At 34.6% G+C, this 13,573-nt stretch overlaps 2 protein-coding genes across 3 annotated transcripts in view; both read right to left on the bottom strand.

The window, feature by feature from the left end:
• Positions 1–13,573, bottom strand: part of LOC145692843 (neurobeachin-like protein 1) — a 561,942-nt gene that overhangs the window by 107,919 nt on the left and 440,450 nt on the right. The window lies entirely within an intron of this gene.
• LOC145692875 (cuticle protein-like) lies at positions 2,725–8,561 on the bottom strand. The gene is made up of 2 exons (XM_081768416.1): positions 8,527–8,561; positions 2,725–3,733 (listed from the first exon to the last, which is right to left on the bottom strand). The coding sequence occupies exons 1-2, from the start codon at positions 8,536–8,538 to the stop codon at positions 3,077–3,079; spliced, it is 669 nt and encodes a 222-aa protein (XP_081624542.1). The 5' UTR covers positions 8,539–8,561; the 3' UTR covers positions 2,725–3,076.

The raw sequence follows: 13,573 nt of genomic DNA, 5'->3' as shown, positions 1-13,573 counted from the left end.
TGCTCGGATGCTCGCTCAAATACTCGCGAGATTACGTAGTCTCTTGTTTTCATCTTTATTTTCTTATCTTTAACGCTATATTTTAATTTTTCAGTTCTGAACGACAATTCTTATATTTCTGTTATTGATCCCATTTTGTTACGGTATTTCATAATCACTGAAATATTCTGTTATTGCACTGACAAGATAGAATTTGGTGGATATAAAAATAGGAAAGAATTTTTGTATTTCACGAAAATGCCGAAATGTTAAAGCTACCTGAAATCAACTTCTTATAATTTCATCGAAACCAAGTTTATTGAGTACGACATTCGGAGAATTGGTAAATGCTACTACAGATTAACATATATTGATTTTGCAGCTGAAAGTAGCATTAATCGTTTAAGCAAATATTGGGTGAGTTTGGTACTTTATCAGTTTATTTTGAAGCTATTATTATTGAATTGAGATATATGAAGTGGGAGTAAAATTATGTCACTTTAAATAGTTAATTCACCCTTCTAGAGTCAATCCCATTCTGACATGATATCCTAATTATCATAATTTAATCCAAAATATACAAAATTTGGCAGAATTTCAGTGATCTATCTGAAATGTCTATATACATGTTAATATATATATATATATATATATATATATATATATATATATATATATATATATATATATATATATATATATATATATATATGTGTGTGTGTGTGTGTGTGTGTGTGTGTGTGTGTTCAAAATTGAGTTTGGACTGTTCTCTTTCAATCGATGCAGATTCTAGAATAATGTAAGTTATATACCGGATGTATCAAAAGCTCAGGGCCATAGACTAACTCCGTTATGAGTAAAGTTACGAAAAAACGCAAAAAGGGGGCAATTGTTAAATGGTTTTCAATCTAAAATGGTGGATTTTTCAATTGCACCAGTCGACTAGTAATATGTCTAATGCTAAAAGAAAAAAGCAAGGCCAGTTCGGTAGGCTGTTCGAACGAAACGTAAAGGCACACAAAAGATATGGGGAACATGGACATTGTTATATGAGGGAATCTAGAATATCTCGAATCAATTCCCGACTAATGCTGTGTTGTTGGTATAATGAGGGACTACGTACTTAAACACAGCATGTGGATTAAACAACACATTTCCTTTCAAAAAGATATTGCCGTTTTTCTCTTTTTAAAAAGTCTCTTAGCTGTATTTCAAGCAAAAATGCTGTAATAATTGTATACAGGTCTCTGAAAATAGTCTTTACAGAGAAGTGCATGACTTTTTTTTTTTAAGAAGACTGTACGCAATATTCTTTGTATTTATCAGATGTGGACTCATAGACTGCACCCCTTTTACTTGGTGGCGCTAGATGAGAACCGACTCCTCTGTTTTCGCTTGGTATGTCTTTGGTTGGATTAAAAGTAATGAGTTGAAGTTTGTATTTAACATATTCTAAATCAGTAGTTCTCAATGTTGACTGGGATACGCTTTACTGAACGTCCAGGGCATCCCAACACCTTGTTCGATATTTTTATTATAAATAATAATAATAATAATAATAATAATAATAATAATAATAATAATAATAATAATAATAATATTTGTCATAATAGTGAAACCTCTTTGTTTTTATAATGACTAATTGAGCATTACTGCTACCGCTGGAGATGTTGACTGCTACAGTTTGTCTCAAAATTGATTTTAACTAATTATTATTAAAATTTTCATGATTTTTAAATTCTAAAATTTTGAAACACACCTCAGGGGACTGCGTGACACACCAGTGTGTCACGTCACATCAGTTGAGAACCACTGCTTTAAATACGTAACTTACCTGACCATGTTTCAATTTCGAATAATAAGGACAAATTAAGGATTAATTTCGAATAATAATAAGGATAAGGGTATTTTCTGACTGGCAAAGATCAAACCACATGTTAAACTCTCTAGCTGGACGCTGTACTATGTTATCCCGTACTTGTCTTTCTTTCTTGCTCCTCTCTATGAATAAGAGGACAGCTCTGCGCATTACCCATTTCATGTGCTAAAAACATTCTTGCTTCTGATTAGAATTAACGAATTTGTTCACTTTCACAAACAGGGAAGTAACAAAATAATAATAATAATAATAATAATAATAATAATAATAATAATAATAATAATAATAATTACTTGTTTCACCAGACATTGATCTACCCTTTTCACACACAGCTTACTTTTTTTTGGGGGGGGGGCATTTGTGATTTAATCTTTTTTTCTTTCTTTTTTTTAAATCTGCTTTGAGTATCCCGCAGTTTCTCGATGTGTGACATTTTTCATACAATTCAAACATTTAGTTTTATACAAATCAAAATGTAAAGTCTAATATTTATTACTGAAATTAAATAGTTGTATAAAAAGACATCCCTAACGATAAATGAGTAAGCCGAAGCTTGAAATATAATTGTGGTTAGAAGTTTACAGTAACAATTATTAGCGGAAGTAACGGTAAAAAATAAAGAGACTCATTGCTTTTAAGAAATGGAAACAACTTCTTATTGAAATGGAAGGACACATTTAATTTCACTTCCCGCAGTTCTTCTTTGTAGGCTAAAGCAGGTGGATAATAGACGTAAGTGAATGACTAATCACAGAAATATGAATCAATGGAAAAAAATGAAATGAAATCTTTGAGTTTTACGTCCCACATGAATCAATGAAAGAGGATGATACATAAAAACAATGAAGTCTATAGACACACCTTTACTCATCACAAAATCAAATAGCACTGGATTGCCCCACATGTGAAATTTCCATATATAAGCTACAAAGTTCCAAAATACTTATTAAAATCTTTCTAACAATTGACTAAAAGTTTCATTCATTTTACTTTTCCACAATGAACTTTATTGTTCCTTTACATTTCAGAAAATTACAGTACAATTTTAACTATACATTTCTATGTACAAGACCATGTTTGGCCTATTCCTTGAAAGAACAACATAACCATTATCCACATTCACATACAATAATTTACTCATATAGTCCTGTCGCTCTGTTTCCATAATATGGCTCCAAGGGTGGGGTGCTTAATATCCTCATATGATATGATGCGCTGCTAATGTACCAAAGTAGTTAGGTGTGATACTGCTGGAGCGTACGACGTAAAGCGAATAGGTGCAGGAACAGCAGGTGCAGATACGACTGCTGGGGCAACTGCGGCGAAGCGGGCAGGTGCTGCGACAACGGCTGGAGTGGCAAAGCGGGCAGGTGCTGCGACAACGGCTGGAGTGGCAAAGCGGGCAGGTGCTGCGACAACGGCTGAAGCGGCGAGGCGGGCAGGTGCTGCGACTACGGCTGGAGCAGCGACAGCTGCATATCGGGCAGGTGCGGCTACAACGGCAGGTGCAGCGATCGCTTTGGCTACTGGAGCGGCAACAACAGCAGGAGCAGCAACAGCTTTGGTTAATGGAGCAGCTACAACAGCAGCATCTCTATGCACAACAGCATTGAATCCATTCACTGGATCAGCAGTGTAAGTAACTGTGCGTCTAGTGCCATCTGGTTCAATAAGACTGTAACTGCCTTCTACAAGATCGCCGTTACGCGTTTCTTCTTGTGCCTTCGAGTCTCCAGTCAGAGCATCTTGCACACTATAGGCATAGCTGTATTGAGGGTTCGGATCGTATTCCGTATCGACAGCAAGAGGAGCGGCAACGGCCAATGGAGTGACTCCTGCTTTTGCTACGCCGAGCAATGCAGCCACAAAAAGCAACTGGAAAAGTAGAATCTATAAATAAAGAGTTCTACTAGATTTAATATATATATTGTATTATCAAATAGATTTTCCTTTTAAAAAGACCAATAAACAATGCACGACATTCGCCGTGAGGAGAGAAGACTTGATCTTTCGAGAAACTTCACAAAATGGTGACTCCTACGACATAACTGAACTTGATAAAATCAATTATGATGACACATTTGAAATAAAGTAAATAAACACATTAATCAATTAAATGAAACACTTAAGTTGTTGTCTATAATATTCAGTAACATACTGCACTGTTCTGTTTCTGTATTGTTAGTAGTGATGTTGGCAGAAAGAATGAAAAATAAATCAATGACTGGCATAATAACAGAAACATAACTGGTTATGATTTTTGAATTTTTTGTTATACAGAAATAACAATTCAACGTGTTCATAAAGTCAATGTTAGTAGCTAAAAAAAGTATATATTACTAACTAAAATTAACTAACAAGTAATCATTATAAAAGTGCAGAAAACATTTCATGCCAATTATGTTCCCACTATGGTCACCGAGAAACGAATTTGTTTCTGCCAAATTTCAAGGGTGTAAAATCATCATAAAAATAAAACAAGAATTTTATGAAAACCAAAAATGGATCAAGAGATTGTGATCTTGGCCAATAATTATTTTCTGGATCACGGGCACAAAATTTTTGAACGGCCCCAAAATCGAGTATTCGTATTTTCCACGGAATAAGCACATCATATTGAGTTAACTGATAGTTTGGGTTCGGCTATACTATATGTAGTTCTCCAGATGTAAAACCTACAAGAACATTTTGATTGAAATATATTGAATCTTTTGATACAATAAAATAAAAATAAAAACGAAACAAAACATATTAATTTACAAAACCTTAAAAAAAATCTAATAATATCTATAGGTCAAATAGTAAAGCAACGTTTTCTCTAAATTTTCTTTATGGCTGACTGTGTGTTGGAGGAAGTGCGTATAGCCGTACCATTTCTATTCAATTACGCACACCAAATCGATGCAATTCATCGATTAATGATGTAAATATATAAAAGAAGGATTGTTCTTAAAAACGAAAAATGTTATCATGATGCATGTATCGAACAGAGAACCGCACTTGTTCTCGTATCGAACGCAGTTTGGTCTACAAGTTAAACATTAAAGAATACGGGGCAACAATTATGTTGTTCGTTTTTCGTTTGCTGCATTCTTTTCGCTTCTTTTCAATATATTTTCTATTTCATACTATAACACAAACGAAAAAGATTTATTAAACTGAATAAATTCGTTTAAGAGCATATAAGTTGTAAACATATGATACTTTAATTGGTATTTTTAAATAGAAATGAATATAGCTAGTTACAGTTTGAACGACCTGCCTAACAGAAAATAACTTTCAATGAGTTTAGCAATGAAATAGCTGAAAATTAATTTTTACACCAGTGTGTTCGTTAAAGCTATGCGTATTTTACCACTTACTTGACAGCAATAAATTATATAATCTTAATCAATTTCACTATACTTAAACCCACACAAAAATAGTAATCTCTAAAATGTATGCATAGCAGCAGAAGCCGTGGTGGCTCAGTGGTAGAGCGTTCACCTCTGGTATAGTAAAATCGCTCAAATCGTCCCCACGCGGCTACAAAGGAAGAGGAACACAATTGAAGGAAACCGCGTGTTTCTTTGTTACATGGGAGGGATAATTGAACATGTCTTTCCAGTTGAGGGTGGCCTGCCAGTTGACCTGCTGAAAAAGAAAGCGATGTTGCAATTTTCACCCTCTTGCTTACTGATTCTTCAGTAATCTTCGCAGAAAGACAGATTTATCTAGTTTTTTTCGTTAATTTTGTTTTCATTGCATCCTCCTCCTTCCGTCTCCCTTAGCTTGAAGGGCATAGTTATGGGACGTTAAACTGAAATATTTCATTTAATTTGAATTCGATTTGGATATGTTGTAAGGAAGAGAAAAAAGAAATCAATCATTAGTTTCATGAAATGTGCTTATATTACTCTTAAATATAGCATATTGTTAATATTATGTAACTTCCATAACGATAACGCTTCCTCCTTCCCCTCCCGGAAGGTAGTGCCGCAAAAGCCCGATGAGAAAAAAATACAATCTTTCTTTGCCATTCCCAGAAATCCGTCCTTGACCGTCCCTGTCCATACTATTATACTGAATTCCTTTAATGATTGTTTTTTCTATTATTATTATTATTATATAATGTATCCTCGATAACAAAAGTTTAGCGATGGCAACAACGTATTACTTCGACACCGAACACGTGCCGTTTATGGCTTATTTGGAGTGTTATTTATGAGGGCGGTTAGGGTAAATTTTCTGCTTAAGTACAAAGGAAGCCGGTTGGGGACCAAAAGAACGTCTCGACTATACGTAGAGTCTCGGGTTCAATCCTAGTTCGCGTCAACGTGGTACATAAACATCGTGTGTTTAGCTTTTCTCTCGGGCTTTTCCCGTTTTCTCTCACTTTATTCATTCTCATTATCACCGTCTTTTTTAACCTACCCGACACAATTGTGAGATTTTATTTTTGTACATCTGTGGTTTTGGCTTCATTTAATACAGCAAATTCTCAACGGATTTCAATGAATTTTTTTTACAAAGAAAGCAACGAGACACGACTACCAGTCTGTGAAATATAGGAATTGAGGAACAAAGTCGAGTGGAACGAAAAAGTTACGAGAAAGTGTTGGGAATAGCAACAAGAAATGGACAATATTTGAGGAAATTAAGAAAAAAGTAGTAATAACTTTTTTTAAAAAAATACACTTTACACCAAGAAGGAGAAAATAAGTTTTTCGTGAAGGGACTGGGCAAGGTTGATTATAATGGCTTATAACGAATTAATTCCCTGACAAAGAGAAACTTGAATCCTCAACCTTAGGGAGAGCACCTAATGGTTTTAGCCGTAAGTCCCAGTTCTTTATTCTACTAGACAAAAAGAATATTTTCTACTTGGCAGTGCATTTTATAAAAGCATTGTTTTACTTTTACTTTTTTCAGTTAATATTTTTTACCTTTTACAGTTATAATAGTTTTTTATACTATTTTTAAATGCATTGTGAAAGGCAATAGTTCCTAGCTTTTTCGAAAAACACATATATATGGTCTTGAACCAGAACTGAACAACTCTGTCATTTGTAATAGCTTGAATAATTTGCAGTAAAATAGTAAGCTAAAGCTAAACTTGTGTGTAAATACTATATTGTTATCGGCTTTTGTACAAAATTTCAGAGCTCTAGTTATTGTGGAAATGCGTGAAGTTTAAGTTGCAAGATCTGACTCCAGCAAACAAAGAAAAAATTAAACTAATAAAAGCATTGTAAACAACAAGAAGAATATGGTTAAACTACGATATTAGAACAAATTTTATTATCAAAGACAATGCAGAAAGTTAAGTCGAAGTAACTGATATTTTTATTATGCAGCGGATGTAATACTCCTACTTTTACTCTGTCACAGAGAATTTTACTCTGTGACAATGGTGCATACAAGCTTCGAATTTTTTGGCAAGTGGCCTGGCAGTAATGTTAGAACATTTATAAAAAAATATGATATAATGTTAAAGCCATGTTTTAAATGTGTATCTGTCCAAGCTCTTTCAACAAAACATACTGGACTGATACAATTCAGTAAAAAATTATCACTGTTATTATTAGTTTGTTGAGGTTAACTGTTTGTTTGCAACACCCATATCTATATGAGACGTGGACTACAGTGTAAGGTGGAATCCGAATCATTATTATTAGTTCACATTTGAACGCTCTTCCAATGCGAATCGCAAGCAGGATTCCATGCACCAAAACCGCGCGAGCTAGCCACTAGTCGAGTGGGAGACATAAATTCTGTGAACAATTTCAGCAAGTATACACTTACCAGTTTTTGTAGCTATTTTTTTTTTAAAAAAGTCCCTGATTTGTTCCCTTATTTAGAACTAATTACTAAACATTTCAAGTTCTACAACTATATTTCAAGTGAGAATACACAAGTAGTACATAACTAGTTCTCTCTACGAGTGATCCCAAGTTTGATAACCGGTGAGGTTATATTGAACATAAACAAATTCCCTTGGTGAATTAAACGTACTAGTTTCTCCAATTTTTTCTTATCTGGTAAGAGTGTTTCCCTGATGTGACAAATATACATCTTAAGAAACCTCAATAAGAATGCCAGTAGACAGGATCGAATTCAAAACTTCCTGTCTACGACATGAGTAAGGGAACATCTATTATGCTTTATTCCTACAGATATTCCTCTCCTGTACTTTTTTTTAAAAATGTAAAATAAATTCAGTTTTACGTCCTACGATTATTTCGGCTAGGCTAAAGGAGACGGTAATGATGAGATGAATGAAATGGTGGAATGAGGAAAGTGGAAGGAAACGGAGAACCCCGAGAAAACCCACGCACACGGTGTTTGTCCACCACTAAGTTCACTTGGCGCTAGCTGGGATCGAACCAGGGACCCCATGAACCAGAGGTGAACTGATCCACCGTGGTCCCCTGTATTTTTTAAAGTTCTCAGTTCAATTCAATTCGCTCTAATTATTATATAATGTATTCATCGTCTAAACAATTTAAACCCAACATCTCACAGTCTGTTTAAGGAGCTTAATGTCCCATTGATAAAACAGTTCTCATTGGGTGCCCAAAGTCATTTGCATCACTTCACACGAGTTCACTGAAAAGCGATCCAACTAGCACAACACTCGAAAACTAATTGATGGTATGGGAATCCATGAATCAAGACGTTAATCTCACCTTACAATCCATTGTGCTAGATGAAGTGTTCGTTGTCTTCCGGACGTCTACTGATACACACAGGCTATGTCTCCCAGTATTTATTTTGTTTATTCTCCTCTTTTAAGGAGGGTGGGTACCTAAGGGGGCTCTATAAACATATCAAGTGGTGCAAATACAGGGTCCTGACGAAAGATTGAGGAATTCTCTAAGAAAGACATGATGTAACACTGGCCATACTCCAAGACATATAGAGCCAAGTATATTAAGCAACAGACAAAGCAGAATTTCCTTCTGACTATCATGTTAATTGAAGTGCGTTCGAGTTCCTTAGTGGGGACAATGCGAAAGAATAGGACAGGAAATTGGTGACCAGCATATTAAAAGTCCTCAACAAGTGTACTCAACCTTAAGATTGGATGGTGACATAAACACTTCTGTGTCATATAGAGAAACAAATTTCACTCGGTGAACGAATGTGTGCGCATTAAGTAAACACTTCAGAAGTTTGCTATTGGAATATACGATTCTTTCCTCTCCTTCTCTTCTTTTTTCTTTTTAACTTACGAAACAAAAATCAAAGTGTTAAGTAAGACGAAATATTTTATTATCGGTCTTCAAAGTGGAGCATTGTCATAAATCTTCTCATCTGTAAAACTGTCAGTTTAGCGACAAACCTTGTAATAAAACTAGAAATGCCATGTTATTAGAACTTCCACAATTTCATGCTATAGTTTCTTAACAGCAGTCTCATTCACTGTTCAAATTTATAACCGAAACGAGACTATTTATTTCGTGAATTTTATTAGCAAAATTTCGTCAGTGAATTTCAAGAAAGTAAGTATATTTAGTTAATAGTTCACGTCGTGTAAACCTGTCAACTATGTTTTCTAAAATTTAATTTCATAGATTATGCATAAACCATATTCAATACAAAAAAAAAAAAAAAAAAAAAAAAAATGGATGACCGAAATCACCACTGAAATTTCTACGATCTAGAAAATGGACGTAATTTACTGGACAACACTAGTTTCATCTTCATGGAAGTGTGTTTTAATAAAGTAGTCAGAATCTGAACTAATGATGCAAAAGAACATGACTGAAGTCTGACTAATTAAATAAATTAATGATACCTCAATGAAAAAGAAGAAAGAAAATTTATTTATATTACTTTATGAAAGCTACCTTTCTTTAATAAAGAAGTACAAGTCAATGACTCTATCAAAATCAATGATAAATCTGCATAAAATTAGAATGTACAATGTATATTTTTCTACAGTTTTCCAGCAACAGTAGTCATCCTTAAGCTTTATAATAATAATAATAATAATAATAATAATAATAATAATAATAATAATAATAATAATAATAATAATAATCTTTAATGCTTCTAGTGCCACACTCTCTAAACTAAAACTGTCCAACTCCAACTCTTATGATATCAACGATGATTCTTTTTTAAAAAATTCCCTCACTATTTTTAATGATATTAATAAGTTTTAGCACCACAATGTAAAGTAAAAACATCTCCAGACACACTTCAAACACAAGTCAAAAATATGTAAGTTGACAAACATTGAACATACTATATGAAACAAATTATCAAGCAAAAAAAAAAAAAAAAAAGCTCTCGTCTTGAATTTTTCCTTCAAAAATTTACAGTAGTCACAGCTGTAAGTAAATCAATTTAACAATATATAGAATTACTGAATGCAATATACTGTATTGACAAGTAGCAGCGCGACAGTGTGCACCAAGTGAAGGAGTCTGATTTGTCACACTGCACACAGCGTAAACATTAAAGTATTAAGCACATTGAATTCTCGCATAGGAATACATGGGAAATCATAATAAAAAAGTTTTTTAGTAAACCAAACCCATTACTAAAAACTTACGCAATTACTATCCTACAATTAATACCACCTATTACAGCACTAAAGTAAAGTGGGTTGCATATATCTCAGGCATACTTCCATAAGAATAGATTTTTTATTATCCTTACCTTACAATGAAGTCGATTCCTAGAGCTCTCTCGTGGCTAAGCGGTCAGCGTACGCTCCTTTGACATGGGAGACCCGAGTTCGATTCTCATGTGTGTGGGAGCTAATGTGGTTCGGATCCCACGTTAAGCTGTAGGCCCAAATCTCAGATAGTTTCGTTGCTGAAAGGGACGAAAAAATCAAGAGCTCAACTCGATTCCTAACTACTGACCCTCTATATTCTGGTCAAAATTAATGGTGTTCCATCAAGCAGTCCCTGACTTTTTGTGTCTCTTGGACGGACTCATGGGCATAATAAAATCAACCAAGGACTTGTTGGTAAACTAAAATCCTTAAAAATCGAGTCGTCGCTCAATAGCGTATTTCTTTCTTTCTTTCTTTCTCTCTCTCTTTTCCCCCAAGAACTGACCATTTATATCTTCCCGTTTAATTGTTTCGTCAAGTTATTAATAAGAGTAGTATATCTTTCGTGTTCATGCATTTATCATAACTACAAAAACTGCCGCCTGCGTTATTCTTGTCCAACTCATGTGAAAACTGCAGTGACCATAGATATTGGTGCCAACGCAAAAGCATAGAAAAATTCGTTCGCAGCTTTCGCATCAAGTATTAAGTTTCTAGAATCAGTATTGGGCAATGAAACATATCGGGTACCACAATATATGGGCACTGTTAATCCAAATGTCAGAATTAAATAAGATTTTGACTATTATGTCTTAAAAGCACTAAATGCTACTCAAGACTCTTCAAAAATTCATTCTTACTAAAATATGTGGTAGTTCTGAAGCTCTAATACAGGATGTTATAAAAATGTGTCAGAATATTTTGGGAACAGATTCCTCACATCAAAATACGAAAAAACTGGTTGCGAGGTGAATGCTCTGAATGTCAAGAAGCTCTTGATACGCTTCATAATTTTTATTTATCCCACAAATAAAAATGTAACATCTGAGCAGTATCTAAATCGTTCGTCGAATCATTCAGGGCCAAAAAGAAGCACTCTAAGTGACGATTTTGTTAGACAATTGAGTTAATACTTTTTTTCAATATCATTTACTCTTCGAGCCACAGCATTTGCTGACAAACTGATGATTTTTAAAGAAATAAATTATCTTTTTTTGGACACGTTTCTTCTGCTGCTCCATTCCTTGATTAATTCGCCATCAGCCAATGGTTTCCCATGTTTCGCTACTGAATTAGCCACGCGGAAACTAGCACGAATTGCTGCTTCTTGTTTAGTATTTACTATCTTAAACAACAATTGCTGAGATTTTAAACCGCTTTTCGAAGATTCCTATTTTTTCTAAGCGTAGCCTTCCTTAAAACATAAAATAATTTTGAGAATTTAGACCCATAAGGAGTTTTATATTGTATTCTTTGAGGATTGTTTCATTACAAATTACATATATTGCCTTATACTTACAACTTGACTCAACCACAAAATATACAAAGGAAGATTCTTATTCGTATATTCAACGTAACTTTGGTATATCCCCAATGTATGTATATACATATTTACTATTAGGTTAAAAAAAAAAAATTAACAACTAATACTGCCACCCTGGATAGAAGGTTGGTGCGGAAAATATACTTTTCTTCTGATCAACTTCTTATTTTCAAATTCAAGGTTTATTTGCAACCCCTACTCCTCCATAATTACTCTTATTCATATGTATTCACCAAATAATATTATTCCACGTAATCTTAATCGTAATTTAACGATGGACGATTATTAAAACGTGAATGATTCTGAAAGAATTGGAAGAATGAAAATTGTAACGTTCCTCTTTGAGCGTTCCATTTTCTCAAAGAGAATATTTGCGGAAATGTTCAATCAGCTCTCAGCTAATATTATTTCTTATTATATTTTCTCAATTCTCGACTCTCATGAAGGATTCAAGATGGTCGACAATTGGACTAGTGCGTGTAGATGTAGTATGCTACTTCTCTTTGTATGTCTATGGTTTGCATTGAGCGGCTTTTGAGAGTAGCTCGGATCGTTTGAAATAATTTAAATTTTTGTGTTTCATGTAAAACGAAAGGATTATTATAAATCTGCATATATAAATGCTCGTTTATATAATTTTTATTCTCCTTTAGTTATATTTGTTTTATTATAAAATCTGTTATTTCCATTCTACGCTCTGATGCGTAGTATGGAATGACCAATCCGGAAGTGAGAGGGCTGCGGAGAGCCCCCTCTGGTTCACCTTTTCTTTGTACTACGAACTGCGAACATGGCTATGGTGTGGTGAGAAGCACGATTGTCCATATTTTTGGATATTAATTTACAGTGAACTATGCAGTGAGTGGCTGTTCTTTAATATAAATATTTAAAGAAGCTGTTTTAGTCGAACGGTATGCTAGGCTAGCGGGTATAAACAAGAATCACAAGAGAACTTACTCAAATATTCGACCTGTGCGTTTTGAAGTATGGCTGAGATTGGTTAGATATTTCCTAACTGTTAATGTGATGAAAGCTGAAGTTCAGAAATCCCTTTTGTGCTGTCTCCGGGACTGAACTCGATTGATGTATGGCCTCCTTCTCTTGATGTGGTGAATTTCCGTCCACCTTTACTACATTTTCTTGGCAAGGGACTTCGTCCTATATTACTTGTTGTCAGCTCAGCCTGCCTCTCCGGAATTTAATGTGTCTAACTGTGGTCGCTGTTGTGAGGATGAACATTGCAGCAGCTTTGCAGTGATTGTTTGTCTACCTGGTGGAGATAGTAGCAGAACGTATGCTTTTGCTATTAACCCAGGAGGGGTCGTCGTGTGATCAATCCACGCCGAAGTTATGGCTGTACACATGGTGAGATGTTGGAGGAGTCATCAGGACCGGTCGCCACCCTGGAGTGCTGTTTCACAGTGGTTCCACAGTGTCCCTATTCGTAAAGTGAAACCACGGTCGGGTGAGCTTTGGTAACTGTCTACTAGGTAAATATGTCTATTTCTTTTATTCCGTCTTGTGAAGAAACTGGTATCATCCGGGAAGTTGCGGAAGAAATTGTCCACCGTTTATAGTTGTCCAAATTGTTTTAAATATAATATCTAACGTCGTATCAATG

This window comes from Thermobia domestica, chromosome 1 (genome assembly GCF_964235325.1).
Source record: "Thermobia domestica chromosome 1, izTheDome1.hap1.1, whole genome shotgun sequence".
NCBI classification, from domain to species: Eukaryota; Metazoa; Arthropoda; class Insecta; order Zygentoma; family Lepismatidae; genus Thermobia; species Thermobia domestica.
Note: the sequence above shows the minus strand (reverse complement) of the source record. Positions and strands in the feature narration are given on the sequence as shown.